The sequence below is a fragment of the Arachis ipaensis genome, chromosome B05 (genome assembly GCF_000816755.2).
Source record: "Arachis ipaensis cultivar K30076 chromosome B05, Araip1.1, whole genome shotgun sequence".
Taxonomy (NCBI): Eukaryota; Viridiplantae; Streptophyta; class Magnoliopsida; order Fabales; family Fabaceae; genus Arachis; species Arachis ipaensis.
Genome location: NC_029789.2, coordinates 10,117,511 through 10,137,357, shown reverse-complemented (window position 1 = coordinate 10,137,357; position 19,847 = coordinate 10,117,511). Strand labels below are relative to the sequence as shown.

The following is a 19,847-nucleotide window of genomic DNA, read 5'->3' as shown; positions in this document are numbered from 1 at the left end:
TTACTATCAAAATTTTTTACATCTGTCACTGGACGTAACTCAAGTCTTGCCACGCTGAACATATTAAAACGACGTTATACACGTTTTAACGCTAAAAAAGGCATATAAACGATGTCGTTTGAGGGTTATGACAAGGAACTTGATTATGACTAGGGACGGATCTATATATATTATAGTGGGGGCAAGTGCCCCCACTATAATTTGAAATTTTTTTGAATAGTATATGATAATAATATTTATTTGCCCCATTAAATTATTGAATTTGACCCCACAATAATTTTTTACTTAACTTTTGGTACTTAATAGTCAATTTAAAAATTTCATATTAGATGTTTATGAGAAGAATCAATTCTCAATTTAAATGAGATTGATGTTCTTTCTTAGAGATGAACTCAAAAAATATTATTTATCTTTTTTTAAAATTAGTTTTAGTTTTTTCTGTAGCAATTACATTAATTGAAAGAATTTTTTCAACTATGAATATTACTTACAAATTGAAAATATTTTTATTGAAATTTCAAAAAATTTAAATTTTTAATGTATTTATTTTGTAATTATTAAATAAATTTAAAATCTTTCACTAATAGTAAGCTTGTTATGTGTTTTTATGATACATGTTAGCTAAACCTAAATTATTATTATGTTATATATATTTTGTCCCCACTATCATAATTTTCTGGATCCATCATTGTTAATGACGCTGAATTCTGGTAATAAAAAATACATAAAAGACTATATTAATGCACTTTTTTTAGTTTAGACGACTAAATGAAAATAATTAAAAAATCAAAAACTAAATCAGTATAACTCACCAATCGGACTAAAATGAAACTTAATTCGAGCTGAATAGTAGAATTTGGCTCGTTTTGCCACCTTATATATAGGGCAATTTACCTAAATAAATAAAGTAAGTGAAAGCTTTACTCAAATACACAAAACAAAAACCGTTTACGTGCATGTGCAAATTTCACTTTCTATGTAATCCGTGGAAAGCAACCACGGTTTCTAATTTCCACGTAAACCGTGGCAACAAGGGAAGGATTATGAATGGTTTTTCTTGTGTGTAAACCGTGGCAAGTTACCACAGATTACGAAGGGAAGATTGAATGCATAAACCGTGGCTGCCTCCCACGGTTTATGAAGATTGCGCAGTAAACGTAAACCTCTGTAACCTCCCATGGTTTATGAGAATTGTGCAGTAAACGTAAACCACTCTAACCTCCCACAGTTTATGTGTTAGGGGCTATAAATACATAATCCGCTGAAGGTCTTCACGGATCATTTGTGTCACAAACAAAATTTTGAAGGTTGTTGCTTTCAGAGAATTTGAGGAAAGCTTTGAAGGTTTCAAAGAGGTTTGGGTGGTTGAGCCATGGAGGATGAGGTTCGCTTGTACCGACTAAATGGCGTTGCTCACGTGGCTGGATACATCGACGAAGAAGTTAGTTATTATTATTATTATTATTAATATTTTTATTATTTTCTTCTCTAATTATAAATCTCCTTATAATAATTTTTTGATAGAATATTTTTTTGGTCTAATAGATTTTTTTTCCTAATTTTTGTCAAAAATAATATATATTAGGAGAAAAAAAAGAAAATATAAATTAAATTTTAAAATTCAAATTTAAATAAGGCAGTAACAATATTTTATTACTTTTATTTTTATTGTTACTATGAGTGCATAGTATTAGTAGTTTCATTGCTAATATTATTGTTGTTGTTACTTTTATGACAATGGTAGTTATTATTGTTACTCGTACTTTTTGTTAGTGTTGGGAGCGTTTAGTATTATAATTACTGTTATTGTTAGTGGAGTTATTCCTGTTGGTGTTGTTATTATTCCATTTTGCTTCGTGATTGTTATTGTTATAACAATAGAATCAACAAAATCAATGTGAGGATTCTAGTAATTTTTTATAAATTATGTTTGATGTTATTAGTGATGGTCGTATGTTGAGGGATTTTGTTACCCACATTTTGCAGCCTACTAGGGTTATTAGCGGCATTAGGAGACAACAGAATATGCCCTTACATGACCGGATTATACCCTATCTGGAGACCGCCGGCTTGTATCATTTGGCTAGGCTGAACAGTCAGTGGTTCTGGGTTGATGAGCCTCTCCTTAGTGCATTTATTGAGCGATGGCGTCCTGAGACCCACACCTTCCATATGCCCTTTGGTGAGTGCACTATTACTTTGCAAGATGTGGCATATCAGCTGGGTTTGCCGATCGATGGTGAGCCCGTTAGTGGGTGCCTGATTGAGTTTGAGAATCTGATGGAGCACGGTAGACCAGCATGGGTGTGGTTCCGCGAGTTGTTCGGGGAGTTACCTCCGCAGAGTAAGGTAAAGAAGATGACAGTGTGCTACACATGGTTCCATGAGAGGTTTCGGGTTCTCCCAGCAGATGCTAGCGATGAGACCGTGTGTATATACGCTCGTGCCTATATTCTGATGCTGTTGTCCTCGCAGCTGTTTGCGGACAAGAATGCAAACCGGGTCCACCTTCGCTGGTTGCCTTATTTGGCATCGTTGGACGAGTTGGGCAGATATAGCTGGGGCTCGGCTGCACTGGTCTGGTTGTATAGATGTCTTTGTCGTGTGACAAACAGAAACGTTGTTAACTTGGCCAGGCCGCTACAGCTTCTACAGCCTTGGATTTTCTGGAGGTTTCCCACTCTGAGGCCCAGTGGGTTTGATGGATTCGGGTTTCCTCTTGCTTCCAGGTACGGTTTATTATTTTCAGTTCGTAAATTGTTCAACATCATGTGTTATTCTTTGTTTTGACATCATTTCAATGAAAATTGTAGGTGGGCTGAGTACATGCCGAGAAACGATGCAGGGGCTCAAAGATTAGTGTCTGCACGCCTTTCCTTGGATCGATTGCGTGTCCACGATGTGAGTCATTTAGTTATTGCTCTTACTTGCACTAGTTTATGTTAAATGTCATGGTCTGACGAAACTCTTACTGTTTCGATACAGTTTGTGTGGGAGCCTTATTCTTCTGTCGAGGTTGCTTCTGTTATTCATCCGGAGATACTAGTTGACGAGCACCGTAGGCTATGGACGGCCATCACTAGCCTGATATATTTTGCTGCGATTGAGTGGCATCAGGTCGATAGGGTTCTACCGCAGTTCGGCGGTGTTCAGCATCTCCTTCAGCCAGCTCTGAACATAGATTGGCTACATGCGAAGGATGGCAAGGGTGGGGACCGGTGGTTCCCCACGTATTATCAGGAGTGGCATAAGCTTTGGGAGAACCGGATTCAGTCAATCATATGGGTCGATCGAGTCCTTGACCCCGGTCCATCAGCAGACTACCTGGAGTGGTGGTGCCGTGTGGCGCACAGATTCCTATCCCCAGATGTTGCATTTCAGGATCCGAGGCCGATTGTGTTGAGTGAGGAGGCTCGTCACAGAGGGTCATCCCAGGCACCTCCTAGGGTCCACGTTTACGACAGACCAGATAACAGGCGAGTCGATCGCGTCGACGTATAGGCACCCGGACCACGGATCGAGAGTGGCGATGGTTGGACGACCGTTTGGAGGAGGACCTCCATGGACCTGATCATGGAGATGCGATGGATTATCGTGTTCCTCGTCGTAGAGGCAGACGACAGGCTGGGCGGGTTGGCCGTGGAGGGGGTCGAGGTAGAGGACCATCCGTTGAGGATGACGGCACTCAGCACGTTCTTGGTGAGGATGTAGTTGGTTCAGCCTCAGCTATGGATCAGCCGACCTACGATGTGGGTAGTAGCTCTCAGCTCTTTGGGAACGTGGCCCCACATGCATTTGCTGAGTTTACCACCGCGGCAGTCGGGATGGACATCGATGATCCTATTACTGAGTCAGAGTTCTATAGGGATATAGCAGACATGCTCAGGGATGACGATGGGACCCATTATAGGCCACAGATGCCTGAGGATCATTCCCAGTTTGCTGATCACCAGCCACAGAGTGACGATGTTCAGGCTCAGTTGGCCGTTGACCTCAACGAGACTGCAGCATCTCCGTGTGACCCATGGTTCGCGTTAGGAGGGACCCCAGCCTCCGCATTCAGCGCCGTTCCTGCTTGGCCATCCAAACCTTCCTGTAACTAGGCCTGAAACCGTAATCGCCTTCTGTAGCTTGTTGCAATACCTTTACCGTAACCGCAGCATCTTCCCTAACCAACGGAAGAATCCTCGCACAGATAACGTGGTAATCCAGCTGACGGTGATCACTGGAAATAGAGGTTGCCAAGCATGTGTGTGGCCCGTTGTACCTCCTAACCTCCCAAGTTCCCTTTTGTGCACGCAGCGCTACGCGAATCAACCAAGTACAACCCTTGCCGAATTCCTTGCATTTTCCATGATACTTCAGATGATTTGATTCGATAACTCTGTACTCAACACCTCGTCGGATGCTATAGTCCTTCACACTCAGCACAGCCTCATCTTTATTCTGGAATGATTGCCCAATCTGAAATTCTATAGAAGAGCCCCCGACTGTGTTACCACCATCCTCCTGTTGACCCAGAGCCTCCAAGTTTAGTGTGGAGAAGTGTGGAGGGTACTGTTGAGAAGCAGAACTTGAAGGCCGATGCTGCGCATGTGGATTGGCACCTGTGTCATCGTCGCTGTCCCCTATGATATCAACAGGCTCCTGGTCAGAGTCATCATCACACATTGCATTCTCTACTCGATCAGGTTCACCATCCCCTTCCGTATAAGGTAACATGCCACCACCGGTGCCCACAACGTAAGCCTGCTCAAAGACTCTTGCATTCTCCAAAGGTACAGAACCAACAACCTCTGTTCGGTCTAAATCAACCGCGAATGCAGGGGATGCTACCAGCAGAAGATACTGTCTGACCGCAGGTATCGAACTAGACGCAACTCTCGCGCCAGTCAAGCTAGGAACTTGAGCGGATGCCCCAGAACTATCGACACCGACCTCCAACTTCGCGAACAATTTGTGGATTCTGATCTCCGGAAAACTCCTTACACAATGGAACAAAACCCTAATATCTTCATCAGCCGCTAGCACAAAGGTATCATACTTAACACCTGTCGAGACAACTGCGATGGAAATCTTGTAGAATAGTTTCTTCACTCACTTGCTACCAAACACGCCAAACTTCTGCAAGATGCTGTTCTTCAAATCTGACAAAGTGCTTGACGAACTGATGAAAACACTCAGTGGTTCTCTGTCAGTGAACTTCACCCCATAAGTTTTGCATTTTTTAATTTTCCCAGAGCAATGCACTAAGGCAAGAAAACTCTCTACCTCACTTGCCATTATGAGAATGACCTCTTGTGGAGCTTGAATCTCACCCTCATATATATAGAGTTTCTGTCTTTGTAAACCGTGGGAACCTACAGTGTATTATGGCCATAATTTTTCCTTCATAAACCGTTGTAGCCCACAATGTTTTATCACCATCTTGCCATCTTCATAAACCGTGGGAGGCTGCCACGGTTTATGCATTCAATTTTTCCTTCGTAATCCATGGTAACTTGCCACGGTTTACACACAAGAAAAACCATTCATAATCCGTCCCTGGTTGCCACGGTTTATGTATAAATTAGAAACCGTGGTTGCTTCCCACAGATTACATAGAAAGTGGAATTTGCACATGCACGCAAAGGGTTTCTGTTTTGTGTATTTAAGTAAAACTTTCACCTACTTTATTTATTTGGGTAAATTGCCCTTTTATATATATATATAAGTATGAACTCCCCATCAAATTAATTATACATAAATTTCAGGACAATTTACTTATTTAAATAAAATGACAGAATCCTTTATCCAAATGTGCAAAACGGATTGTTGTTACGTGCATGTGCAAAAATCCTATTCTATGTAATCCGTGGCAACCAACCACGGTTTCTGAATTGTGCATAAACCGTGGCAGGCTGGGACGGTTTATGGGAAAACATGGATGCTTGTAAACTGTGGTAGGTTCCAGCGGTTTATGAAGGTGGCGTGGAAGGCATAAACCGTGGTAGGTTACCACGGTTTATGAAGAAGCTGCACTGGTCATAAACCCTTGTGGCTTACAACGGTTTATGAAGGTTCAATTTTGGCCAAAAAACCTTGTAGGTTCCCACGGTTTACAATGACGGGAACTCTATATATATGTGGGTGATTCAAGCTCCATAAGAGATCATTCTCACAATGGCAAGTGAGGAAGATAATTTTCTTGCCTTAGTGCATTGCTCTGGAAAAATTAAAAAAAGCAAAAGCTATGGTGTGAAGTTCACCGACAGAGAACCACTGAGTATTTTTATCAGTTCGTCCATGAGTTTGTTAGATTTGAAGAACAGCATCTTGCAGAAGCTTGGCGTGTTGGGTAGCAAGTGGGTGAAGAAACTATTCTACAAGATTCCTATCGCAGTTGTCTCGACCGGTGTTCAGTATGATACCTTTGCGGTTAAGGCTGATAAAGATATTAGGGTTTTGTTCTACTATGTAAGGAATTTTCCAGAGATCAGAATCCATAAGTTGTTCGCGAAGTTGGAGGTCGGTGTCGATAGTTCTGGGGCATCCGCTCCAGTTCCTAGCCCTACTGCCGCGGGTGGTGCATCTAGTTCGATGCCTGCGGTCAGACCGTATCTTCTGCCGGTTCAATCACCTTCGTTTGCGGCTGATTTAGACCGAACGGAGGTTGTTGGTTCTATACCTTTGGAGAATGCAGCAGTCTTTGAGCCTCCTCACGTTGTGGGCACCGGTGGTGGCCTGTTACCTTATATGGAAGACTTTGGTGGACCTGATCAAGTAGAGAATGCAATGTGTGACGATGAGTCTGACCAGGAGCCTGTTGATATCGTAGGTGACAGCGACGATGACACAGGTGCCGATCCACATGCGCAGCATCGGCATTCAAGTTCTGCTTCTCAGCAGTACCCTCCACACTTCTCCACACTAAACTTGGATGCTCTTGGTCAACAAGAAGACGGTGGTAACCTACTGGGGGGATCTTCTACAGAATATCAGATTGGACAAACATTCCAGAATAAAGATGAAGCTGTGCTGAGTGTCAAGGACTATAGCATCCGGCGAGGTGTTGAGTACAGAGTCATCGAATCAGATCATTTGAAGTATCATGGAAAATGCAAGGAATTCGGCAAGGGTTGTAGTTGGTTGATTCGTGTAGCGCTTCGTGCACGAAAGGGCACTTGGGAGGTTAGGAGGTACAATGGGCCACACACATGCTTGGCAACCTCTATTTCAAGTGATCACCGTCAGCTGGATTACCACGTTATCTGTGCGAGGATTCTTCCTTTGGTTAGGACAGATGCTGCAGTTACGGTAAAGGTACTTCAACAAGCGACAGAAGCCGATTACGGTTTCAGGCCTAGTTACAGGAAGGTTTGGATGGCCAAGCAGAAGGCAGTGGCACAAATATATGGAGATTGGGAAGAGTCTTACGCGGAGTTGCCACGTTGGATGCTAGGGGTCCAGTCGACAATGCCTGGAACAATCATGGTGTTGAAGACGTCTCCTGTTCGGATTGGTGGTGAGGTTGATGAGTCGACGGTGTACTTTCACCGGCTTTTCTGGACATTTCCACGTTGTATCGAGGCATTCCGGCATTGCAAGCCCCTCGTCAGTATTGATGGTACCCACTTGTATGGGAAGTATGGAGGGACACTACTGTTGGCGATAGCTCAGGACGGGAACTCGAACATCCTCCCGATAGCATTTGCCCTTGTGGAGGGCGAAAATGCAGAGTCGTGGTCATTCTTCTTGTCCAACCTCCGAGAGTATGTGACTCCTCAGGAGGGTATCCTTGTTATCTCTGACAGGCATAATGGGATCAAGGCAGCACTTGAGGCACCTGAGACTGGGTGGCTGCCTCCTCGGGCTTTCCGAGCCTACTGTATTAGGCATGTGGCTGCGAATTTCGCCCTAACGTTCAAAGGTAAGGACTCAAGGAGGATGTTGGTGAATGCTTCCTACGCAAAGACAGAAGCTGAGTTTTACTACTGGTTTGACATCATGCGGACTGAGAATCCAGCGATGTGTGACTGGGCCAACCGGATGGAGTACGACAAATGGACCCAACATGAGGATGGTGGTCGACGGTTCGGGCACATGACCACAAACATCAGTGAATGTGTGAACTCCGTGCTAAAGGGAACTCGCAACCTCCCAGTCACATCGTTGGTTAAGTCAACTTACGGGAGGCTTGCTCAGCTATTTGTGGTACGGGGACAGACAGCAGAGGCACAACTCGGATCTGGGCATGAATTTTGTCAGGCATTGGTCAAGGCTATTGATCGGAACCTAAGAGACTCTAGGTGCTTCACTGTGACGTTATACGACAGGCATCAGTCCGAGTACATCGTCCCGGAGACAACACCTACCGGGAGCTTCTCGCTGGGTAGCTATAGAGTTTCCCTTAAAGATCACCGATGCGACTGTGGCCACTTTCAGGCGCTGCATTATCCTTGTTGCCACGCCATTGCGTGTTGCGCCTACTCCCGGCTTAATTGGGCGTCATATGTTCACGAGGTGTATCGTATGAGTGAGGTGTTCAACGTTTACAAGCAGGGGTTTCTCCCACCTATCCCTGAAGGAATATGGCCTCCATATGCTGGGCCTACCATCATTCCTGACCCTAATATGCGGCGTGCAAAGGAAGGTCGTCCAAAGGCAACCAGGATCCGTGGAAGTATGGATCAGTCTCAGGAGAACCAGCCAAAGCGTTGTGGGCTATGCTGTCAGGCTGGGCATACGCGGAGAAACTGTGACCAGCGAAGACATAGTGGTGGAGGGGATGCCTAGATCTCATGTCGTCTAAAATGCCGTCTATGCTGTTTCAGTTGTTTTAGGGTATAGATAATTTTAGTAATGTATTGTTGGTTAAGTCTATGACTGTCAACATGTTTTTTTAATGCAAAAATTTCAGATGAATAAATTCCTGTTATTTTACATGTTTGATTGAACCACTTTGGTATCGTTCATATTGTGCATTATAATTGAGACCGTAGAGCTACATATCAAAGAAGCTGAAACCGGTTTAACTGCTTAGTCAAAAGAAAAATGGACATTTCACATAAGTCTTAAAGCCATAAGTCTCACTAGCATGCTAAGTACATAAACTAACAAAGTCCCTACCGGACGGGAAGATACGACATAACTAATCAGAATCCTCAATGGTGTCACTGTCATCATCGTCGAACTGGCCAAGCAGGTGACCTCCGGTGCCACACAAAGGAGGACGCCTCACCCGCCTCGGTCTCTGATCTGCCGCTGGTGCTGATGGCTGTGCTGGAACCGTGCTGAATGCAGAGGCAGGTGTCCCTCCTAACGCAAACCATGGGTCAGACGGAGATACTACAGGGTCGTTGAGGTCAACGACCAACTGAGCCTGAACGTTGTCAATCCGTGGCTGCTGATCAGCAAACTGGGCATGCTCCTCAGGCATCTGTGGCCTATAATGGGTACCATCATCATCCCTGAGCAAGTCTGCTATATCCCTGTAGAACTCGGACTCGGTAACAGGATCATCAATGTCCATCCCGACAGCCGCGGTAGTAAACTCAGCAAAAGCATGTGGGGTCACATTCCCAAAGAGCTGAGAGCTAGTACCCACGTCGAAGGTGGGCTGATCCATAGCTGAGGCTGAACCAACTACCTCCTCACCGGGCACGTGATGAGTGCCGTCATCCTGCACGGATGGTCCTCTATCACGAGTACCTCCACGGTCATGCCGCGCAGGCTGCCGTCTGCCTCTACGTCGAGGAACACGGTAATCCACTGCATCCCCAGGCTCAGCTCCAGGGACGTCCTCCTCCAAACGGTCGGCAAACTCCCTCCACTCGCGATCGGTGGTCCGGGTCCCTATATGGCGACGCCGATCGACTCGTCTGTTATCTGGTCTGTCATAAACGTGCACTCTAGGAGGTGCATGGGACGACCCTCTGTGACGAGCCTCCTCAGTCAAGACAATCGGCCTCGGATCCTGAAATGCTACATCTGGGGATAGGAACCTGTGCGCCACACGGCACCACCACTCCAGGTACTCTGCTGATGGACCGGGGTCAAGGACTCGATCGACCCATATGACTGACTGAAGCCTGTTCTCCCAAAGCTGATGCCACTCCTGATAATACGTGGGAAACCACCGGTCCCCACCTCTACCATCCTTCGCATGTAGCCAATCTATGTTCAGAGCTGACTGGGGGAGATGCTGAACACCGTCGAACTGGGGTAGAACCCTATCGACCAGATGCCATTCAATCGCAGCAAAATATATCAGGCTAGTGACAGCCGTCCATAGCCTACGGTGCTCGTCAACTAGTATCTCCGGATGAATAACAGCAGCAACCTCAACAGAAGAATAAGGCTCTCACACAAACTGTATCGAAACAGTAAGAGTTTCATCAGACAATGACATTTACGAAAAACCAGTTCAAGTATCAGCAATAAATAAATGACTCACATCGTGGACACGCAATCGATCCAATGCAAGGCGTGCGGAAACTAATCTCTGTGCCCTTGCATCGTTCCACGGCATAAAGGTCGCCCACTTACAATTTTAATTGAAATGATGTCAAAACATAGAATAACACATGATGTTCAACAATTTATGAACGGAAAATAGTAAACCTTACCTGGAAGCAAGAGGAAACCCGAACCCGTCAAAACCAGTGGGTCTCAGAGTGGGAAACCTCCAGAAAATCCAAGACTGTAGTAGGTGTAGCGGCCCAGCCAAGTTAACAACGTTCCTGTTTGTCCCACGACAAAGACACCTATACAACCAGGCCAGTGCATCCGAGCCCCAGCTATATCTGCCCAAGTCGTCCAATGATGCCAAATAAGGCAACCAGCGAAGGTGGACCCGGTTTGCGTTCTTGTCCGCAAACAGCTGAGACGACAACAGCATCAGGATATAAGCACGTGCGTATACACGCACGGTCTCATCAGTAGCATTTGCAGGGAGAACCCGGAACCTCTCGTGGAACCATGTGTAGCACACTGTCATCTGCTTTACTTTACTCTGTGGAGGTAACTCCCCAAACAACTCCCGGAACCACACCCATGCTGGTCTACCGTGTTCCATCAGATTCTCAAACTCAGTCAGGCACCCACTAACGGGCGCACCATCGATCGGCAAACCCAGCTGATATGCCACATCCTACAAAGTAATGGTGCATTCACCAAAGGGCATGTGGAACGTGTGGGTCTCTGGACGCCACCGCTCAATAAATGCGCTAAGGAGAGGCTCATCAACCCAGAACCACTGACTGTTTAGCCTAGCCAGATGATACAAGCCCGCGGTCTCCAGATACGGTATAATCCAGTCATGTAAGGGCATATTCTGTTGTCTCCTAACGGCGCTAATAACCCTACTAGGCTGCAAAACGTGGGTAACAAATTCCCTTAACATACAACCATTACTAATTACATCAAACATAATTTCGTAAAAATTATTAGAATCATCACATTAAATTTATTGATTCTCTTATTGTGTAATAAACAATGAAACTACGAATACTATGCACTCATGATAAGAATAAAAATAAAGAAATAAAATATTTTACCCTAACAATAACCATAATAATAGCAATTTTTACAAAAATACTATTAATCAGAACAACAAAATAAATAAGCATAATAAAATATTTTTACTAACAATAACCATAAAAATATTAATTTTCATATAAACGTCTCACATTTTGATTTACAGTAACCATAATAATATCAATATTTATATAAATAACATTAATCAGAATAACAATACAAATAAACATCATAAAATATTTTTACTAACAATAATCCTAATAATATCAATATTTATATTAATAAGAATTTTAATAATAATAATAATAACAATAATAATAACTAACCTCTTCGTCGATATATCCTGCCACGTGAGCAACGCCATTTAGTCGGTACAAGCGATCCTCACTCTCCATTGGCTCCACCACCCACTCCTCCTTCGAATCTCCAAAGTTTTCCCATATCCTCTCAACACAAAAGGCTATCCTTTTTTTTTGGCTGATACAAATGATCCGTCCCAAGCTTCAGCGGATTAGGTATATATAGCTCCACACACATAAACCGTGAGAGGTTACAGGGGTTTCTGTTTATTGCGCAGTCTTCATAAACCGCGGTGGGTTACAGGATTTTACATTTAATGCAGCTTCTTCATAAACCGTGGTAACCTACCACGGTTTATGCCTTCCACGCCCCCTTCATAAACCGCTGGAACCTCCCACAATTTACAAGCATCCAGGTTTTTTCATAAACCGTCCCAGCCTGCCACAGTTTATGCACAATTCAGAAACCGTGGTCGGTTGCCACAGATTACATAGAATAAAGTTTTTGCACATGCACGTAACAACAATCCGTTTTGCACATTTGAGTAAAGGTTTCGTCCATTTTATTTAAATAAGTAAATTGCCCTAAATTTCAGCTATATATTTTCATGTGTACAGTGCAGGTAATATAACCCTACAATATGTTCAGATATCCAGATATCGTTGACCCCCAGATGTATTACGCAGCATTGAATGCACCACCGACGTGTCCATGTTTCTTAAAAATAAATACATTTGTTCAAAATGAACTACAGTGAAGGAATGCAAAACGGTGACGTGGTTCATGGTTGGTCGACGTCAGTAGCGTTAAAGATACAGGCATGTATTTGTGTGTAACCAAGAACTATATCTTTTTTTTTTTCCGAGCAAAAAGAAGCAGCGTTTAATCGCTTATGTTCAACCAAACGAATCTTTCGCCCGTCCCAACACCAAAAGAAAAAAGAAGGTACATACATGAAGATGAAGGTAGCAGGACGAAATCAATAAAATATTTGGTCAACCTACTCAGTAGAACCTACAGCTCATTGCATACTTCCATCACCGCTTTTCAAATGCCAATAAGAACCTTTTGAGACACACAGCTCACTCATGACCTGAAATTGTAAGAGAAATCAAGCAATAGAACGGTTAATAAAATGTGAAGTGTGTGTTTCTGTAATAAATTTTTAAAAGAAATACTCCTAACAATTTTAAGTGCAAGTTGCATGTGATTTTCGCCAAAAGCGACAATAATAAAAAGAGGAGATTTTCGGCCTTTTTCGAAGTTGATTATCTTATAATAATAAGAAAAAAGTCGTTTTACGTGCGGATCATTAAGCACCGTTCCAGTTTGTATATATATAGACTGCACATCTTTTGCAGCAATTTCTTTTGCTTGTCTCTTTGATTCTATCCTTTGGACAATTTATCTCTCTTTGTTTTTATTCTAATAAACATTTTTTATCCAAGTTCCACATAACGATCCAGATTGAAACTAAGTTGCATTATGTTTTCTTTTAATTTTGATAAAGGATGGGAGAATCGTGGGTATAGAACTGCATAAAATATAACACTGTATAATTCAAGACAACAATAATATATTACAGAGAGATCTGAAAAAGAGGTCAAGTTGATAACTTCATTCAGAATCTTACCCTGGTATATTCATTGCTTGTGACTTCTCTATTAAGTGTTGCTGTTGCAGCTGCACATATTTCAGCCTTCTTCAACTTGCCATCAGATTTTCCACGAAGCAATGTGATTACAACATCTCTGCAAGAACCAATACAGTCCCAACTATCATTTAGCAAATGGAAAGCACTATTTTATTATTATATTTTTGGTTTCGTGGGGAACAAAAACAATCATTTCCTTTTTCCTCATGTGCTTTTTCTCCCCCTCTTTTATCTCTTTTGGAAGAGGAGCGGAGAGAGACTAGAGAGATAGAGATTAGAGAACCAACCTAAATGGGTCATCCTGTACTTTCAGAACATAAGAACCGTGGATATCATATGCAACTTCGCTTACGACAGCCTTCAGCTCTTCTTGTGGACCCTCAAAACCAACCATTGCATCACTAGCAACTTTTGATTCTGTCTTTGAAAGAAGACTTGTGGAGATTGCCATTTCACGTAATCTTTGACGCATCATTTGGAGGCTGCCAACACAAACAGAAGCAGCATAAATCAAGAGTCAACCAAACAAAAACATAGCTACTTAACTTCTGCAGAGGTCACTTCTCTTTAAGACACGACTATTAAAAAAAAATCCCCAATCCCCCCCCCTTTTCTCTCTCTCTCTCTCTCTCAATGAATGCCATAAACTAGACTTAAAGATTAAAGACTCTTTCGCTCCAGATTTACAGAACTTTCTCACTAGGTTACTTGAAGCCTAGGTTAATTCAACCTCGAGCCTTTTGCATATTATTGTAAACTACCACTATTCATTCTTCCAAAAATGACTCTCATGAGGGGTATTTGGCAACCTCAAAAACCTAGATAATTGGGTACAAAATAGAAATGGTTACTCCAGTCCGGCCAAAAATGAACTAGATTTTTTAATAGGCATTTGGTTTCACATCAAATTTAATTCAAAATTACTAGAGGCAATGGTTTCCGGCTATGAAAGGTGGTACTGGTGATTGTCAGTATTGAGGCAGTGGTGATTGGGGGTAGGTTGTGGTAGCAGGAGAAAGAGAAGTCTTTGCATGGTGGAAATGGTGGTTGCCGAGGTAGGATTGGTTGCCAATGACGAGCTGTGGTTGTCAGTGGCACTGGTTGTTGTCGGGGTAGATGGTGGTCACCAATAACAAGCAATGGTGATCAGTGGCACGGTGGTCAGCAGCGTGCGGTTGGTGAAAATATAGCATAAAGCAGGTAAAATATAGTACAGCAAAAAATTGGCTTTGAAATAAAACCAACTTAAAATTGGCTTTGAAATATGGTGATCTTAATTTTTTCTTGAAAATTTAGCTGTCGAGTATATTTGGTGCAAATCGAAAACTGTTGGGACAAAATTGAAGCAAAATAAAACTTAGAGGTAGTTTTAAAACTTTTGCCAAACTTTAGGGACAAAAAATATACTTTACCCATAAATAAATAATAATGTTAGGCTGAAATTAGTTTAAATAAAAACTAGTATGATTTATTTGTGGAGCTACCGGACAACTAAAAAAAGAACTAGGCTACATTGTACCTGCTTAACTGGATATTGGTGGTTACCACTTACCAAATACCCCCTTAGTGATCAAGAAAGGATTGAAATCTCAAAAAGAAAAAGAAAAAAAAAAAATACCTGCAGACTCTGTGAGTCTGTAGAAGTTTTGTGATGGCAACTAGCAGTGCTTGTCTGGTTGCATTTGACATGGTCATCCTCCCACAAGACGCTCCGCTCAAACTAGTTACCTGCTCAGACTTTGCTGATTTGACAAGCTCACTCTTGACGTGTTGGCTTGCTACACCATCTTTATCAAACTTCCGCTTTGCAACAATAACACGCCTTCCAAAATCAGATAGTTTTGCTTCCAAATTTTTCAACATTTCCTCTTGTCTTTCCGCAATATTTGGATGACGTTTTTTAAATGAATCATCAGGAACCTCTGGGAACTTCCAATAAAGAGTTCCGCCAGATTTAAGTGGATCACATCCTTCCAAACCAAATTTATTCAGCCATTCTTTTAAAGCATTACCAACTTTGCCTCCCAGATTCAGATCTGAAGCCTGAACTCTCAAACTCTTGCTAAACAATAGTATGACGAAGTCTCTAGCTAATTCTCCAATACCAGAATCATCCTTATGAGAAAGCAATTTACTTTTAGCAGTCCAGAACCCCTGGATTAATATTGCGTGCTTGTGCAGGAATTCCGCAAGTTCCTCATCCGAGTACTCGCGAGCAAAATGCTTAATAGCACTGAATCGGCGAAATGGAGGGTCCTACAATAAGGAGCTCTGTTAGAGATGCAATAAAAAGGNGAGAGAGAGAGAGAGAAGAAGAAGAACAATTAGAAGATCTTATTGATATTGCATTACTGCATTAACATTCTGTCTACATGCATGCACCTCTATCATAAAACATTGATATAATATAAAATTTCAGTTCGGTTGTGTACACCACCCAAATAACTAGATAAGCACTTCCTTATAAATGAGGAACTCTAGATGTTTTCACTAGGTACGAATTACGTTCACACAGCCACATAAAAAACGGTAGATGTCAATGATAGATAGAGAATATGTAACAGCAAAATCCAACAATAGACACTTCTAAAATTTAAAAGTAAGCATGCTTTTGGCTTTGACTGCCCCATTCTAAATAACAAAAAAGAAAAACACCACAAATACAGGTGCTACAAACCTCAACAAGCAATTTCTTAAGACGTTCTTCCACGGGCAATGATAAAAGATGCCTGAAATAACAAGAACAGATGATACTTGGATAGTTAAAATCATAAGCAACTTGCAACAGTGCAATCAAGTAAATCAAATCAAAACATTAAACCAAAAAGAGATGATATGCGAGAAAAAAAGGTAGTTGGCAAAATGGTAATCAGAACTAAATCAATTAAGTTTATATTAAAGGACGACGGTACCTTTTAGAAGAGATGTTGTTCACTCCAGGACATAGTGCAGTTACATAGTCATCACTAGAAACATTCAGAAATTTACAAACTTAACAAATGAACATCTTCAAATAAGGGAAAGCATACAAAAAGTATAAAGGGACATATTCTTACACATCCATTGTAAATTTAATGGGATGACTTTCGTGCATCATCATTTTATCTAAATATCGAGAGGAGATATCACTCTTGCAGCTATGGTACTTGAGAGCAACCCAGCCCTGCACAGGATAATAGAGAAAATGACTAAGTGGTAAGTAGAAAAATGGTTTAACCGGAATACACTGACAAATTGACAATGCAAAATTTCATTTCATTGTCATCTAATAAAAAACTGCCACTCAGTCATTATCCATTGATTTAACCACCACCACTTGGATAGCTATGCATATTGGAGAATAATACTAAGTCCATTCAGTATATTCTTCAGCATATTGAAACTACATAATATATGTTCCAGAAGAAATAAGACTGAATAACCATATGATTTCCAAAATCTCGAATCAGATGAGAAAATCATGAGGTAGCTGTATCTTAAGCATATTATACCTAATATAGGTAAAACACATGTGAGGATTTCTCGTGTTTATGCAACAGATCATATCTACAGGCAAGCCATTTATGGTTTCATAAAAAGTTCAAGCGTTATACCTCATCGTCATCACTCTGTTGCCCAAGTGATAACTCCGTCTGCTTATTCTGTAGGAAAGAAAACAAATGGATTAGCAAGTTGGAGACTTAGAGAAGAGAGAGAGAAATAAAAGAGAAGATAAAATGAAGAGCAAAAACCCTCTAATAAAGATACCAAATATAACAACCCACAAAGTAGTTAAGCTAAATGCATCAAATGATACCATTGTCTTATCACAAGTATATCAGTAAACAAGCCATTTAAACCTAGACCTTATAGTGGTTTCTCCATTGTTTTTCTTGGTCTCTTATTGCCCCTCATTATTGAATTACCCTACCAAGACTTCTCACATAACCAAATTATTTAAGGTGATCCTCTATCAATTTTTCCACAATGTGTTACCCTATCATTCTCCCTAACTATTTTGATCTTAGAGTACACTTGGCACAAATGGAGCCAACAAGATAATGCTAACTGTTACATTCATCTATATATTTATATCTATATATAACAATAATCTCAAGGATTTATGAAACTCGCATACCATTCAGGTTCAAATTTCTTAAAGCAACAAAAAGTTTGATACAACTCATTCACCAGTTAATCATTTATAATAAGTACATACACAATTATTTCAAGAAGTGTCAAGAAATTTGAATCATCTGTAAAAATTATAATTCCTTATCCTTGTACTTGTGCAGTCATCACTAGATTGCTGTAATAAATTACATCCATGATGAATACATCTTACCTGCTTTTTTGGTGCAGCAGCAGATTTTTCTTCAATTGACCCCTCAATTTTGACAGTGGCATTTTCCCCAGTGGAGACCTGGTTCTTTCTTTTTGAACCACCAGAATGTAGGTGATGAAATGCTGGTCGAAGCTGCACAACTGCATTAACTGGATGCAGTTGGAACTGCAAACCAGAATGAGAACACACAAATTTACAAATTTCCTACAAATTTAAAAACCAACTATGCATTTACAAAATCCTCAACCTATTAGACACATAATAGGACTGAACTGTGGAATATTTTTTATGCTATTCATATAATCAGCATAAGCAATAACTAGAAAGGGGGAATATAACAAGCTTGCAAGGTAACTCATGTAACAATCTAAAACAGAAAACTAATTATGTTAAACATGATATCTTATTTGTGCATCTGATCTTACTAATTTTCCACTTCCACACCTAATTCGAACATACCATGTAACCCAATCCTTGCTGCAATATCTATCTATTAAGTAACACAAGAATAATTTCTTGTAAATAAGAAAGTCATCATCAGGAGTATTTCCAGCGGAAAATCCATCTGCCTATTTTAATAGAAGAAAGTATCATATGTTCAACTATATTAAAACAATCTTCCACTTAGTATCGGCATACGTAACAGTATATCTAACTGATCGAGTAATATACCACCCTGAATCTAAGTTAGACTGACATCACAGAACAGAATGTGAGACATAATACCTTATCACCCTTGAGAAGTCCAACAGCATAGCAGTTTGCAGAAGATGGATTCCACTTAGTTGCTAAAGTCTGAAAGAAGAATAACTAAATAAATAAATGTATTGTACCATATCTTGGAATCATGTTCTAAATTACTCAGTATTCAACAAGAGATCATGAACCTTTCTCATTACAATTAAAAAAAAAGGACGATTTTATTGCTACATCAAAACCCAAGTCAACTCTTGCATTCAAAATACAAGCAAGTTGGAGCTCCAGTTGAATGCTTGTTGAAAAAAATAAAATAAAAGAAAGAAAGAAGCGAACTTCAACTAATGAACAAACCTGCTTAGTGAAGTTGAATCTGCTAGCAGTCTCAGTGTCAATATTACTTGAGTCCAAATCAACAGATAAATCAATCTCCATGTTTGAACTCTTAGGATTCAACCTTACCTACCAATCATAAGCAAAAAAAACACAATGACAATACCTAGCTCGATTCTTCATTTAACACAAGGACCAAACAAGAAGAAAAAAGAACCGCACCTCTTCGCATCGTTCCTCTAGCTCATATGGCCGCCAGCGCGGTCTCAACGGATATTGCAAAACGTATAACTAACAAAAGCAGCGAAGAAAATATACACATCAGACTCCTAAGGAGCAACCGCACGCGTAAACGAATTCGCGTAAGCATGTGTAAACATACCTGAGTGGCAGCATCGACAGAAGGACCAAAGAAGACGTCGAATTCGCGAACGACGGTGTCCTCGGCGGTTTCTTCCGGAAGATCCAGGGACATGGAATCGACTTGGTCCGTTTCATCTTGGGCCTCGGACTTGGGTGCCAGCTCGGTATTGGCGGTGTGGTTGGGCTCGGGCTTCGTGTGAGTTGGTGGTGCGACAATTTCGTCAACATCTTCCTTCTTGGCTGCGAATTCCTGTGGCTCTGGTTTGAAGGGGGGTGGTGGTTGGGGTTCAGGTTTAGGTTGTAGGTGAGGTTCGGATGGGGGTTTAGGTTTGGTTTTAGGCTTGGAGGATTTTGGCGCGAATTTGGTGACTCGAGAAGGGAGTTTGCCCGTGGCTTCGACCTCGTCTATGTCCATTTTTTCAACTATCTGTGTAGTCTGTATCACTCACACTGCTTTCTCAGTGCTGCATTGAGGTTTGGCGGTTGCTTCTTCCAAAACAAAATCCCCAAGGCATCACGAACACGAACCAAAACTAATTTCTAAGAGTAATTAGTTACGTTTCCGGCCCATAACTAATGCTCAAGCCCGGCTCGTTTGTTCCTCTGTTTGTTTTCAAAAAATTTCTCTAACCATTTTTCTTCCTTTTTTTTTTTTTTTTT

The 19,847-nt window shown here is 41.4% G+C and overlaps 5 protein-coding genes across 5 annotated transcripts; 3 read left to right on the top strand and 2 right to left on the bottom strand.

Moving 5' to 3' along the window:
- On the top strand, positions 1,927-2,790 carry LOC110271910 (protein MAIN-LIKE 1-like). Its single transcript, XM_021123594.1, has one exon. It carries the CDS (start codon positions 1,927-1,929, stop codon positions 2,788-2,790), a length of 864 nt encoding a protein of 287 aa, XP_020979253.1.
- Positions 2,827-3,501, top strand: LOC110271747 (serine/threonine-protein phosphatase 7 long form homolog). The gene is made up of 2 exons (XM_021123006.1): positions 2,827-2,901; positions 2,986-3,501. Exons 1-2 carry the CDS (start codon positions 2,827-2,829, stop codon positions 3,499-3,501), a joined length of 591 nt encoding a protein of 196 aa, XP_020978665.1.
- LOC107640122 lies at positions 4,100-5,283 on the bottom strand. Its single transcript, XM_016343673.1, has 3 exons — positions 5,109-5,283; positions 4,276-5,051; positions 4,100-4,168 (listed from the first exon to the last, which is right to left on the bottom strand). Exons 1-3 carry the CDS (start codon positions 5,281-5,283, stop codon positions 4,100-4,102), a joined length of 1,020 nt encoding a protein of 339 aa, XP_016199159.1.
- LOC107640121 lies at positions 6,286-8,775 on the top strand. Its single transcript, XM_016343672.1, has one exon. The coding sequence runs from the start codon at positions 6,286-6,288 to the stop codon at positions 8,773-8,775; it is 2,490 nt and encodes an 829-aa protein (XP_016199158.1).
- Positions 12,579-19,725, bottom strand: LOC107642858. Its single transcript, XM_016346351.2, has 13 exons — positions 19,207-19,725; positions 19,047-19,115; positions 18,846-18,953; positions 18,522-18,590; positions 17,796-17,960; positions 17,065-17,112; positions 16,528-16,634; positions 16,384-16,437; positions 16,149-16,200; positions 15,090-15,727; positions 13,759-13,953; positions 13,451-13,568; positions 12,579-12,910 (listed from the first exon to the last, which is right to left on the bottom strand). The coding sequence occupies exons 1-13, from the start codon at positions 19,600-19,602 to the stop codon at positions 12,839-12,841; spliced, it is 2,091 nt and encodes a 696-aa protein (XP_016201837.1). The 5' UTR covers positions 19,603-19,725; the 3' UTR covers positions 12,579-12,838.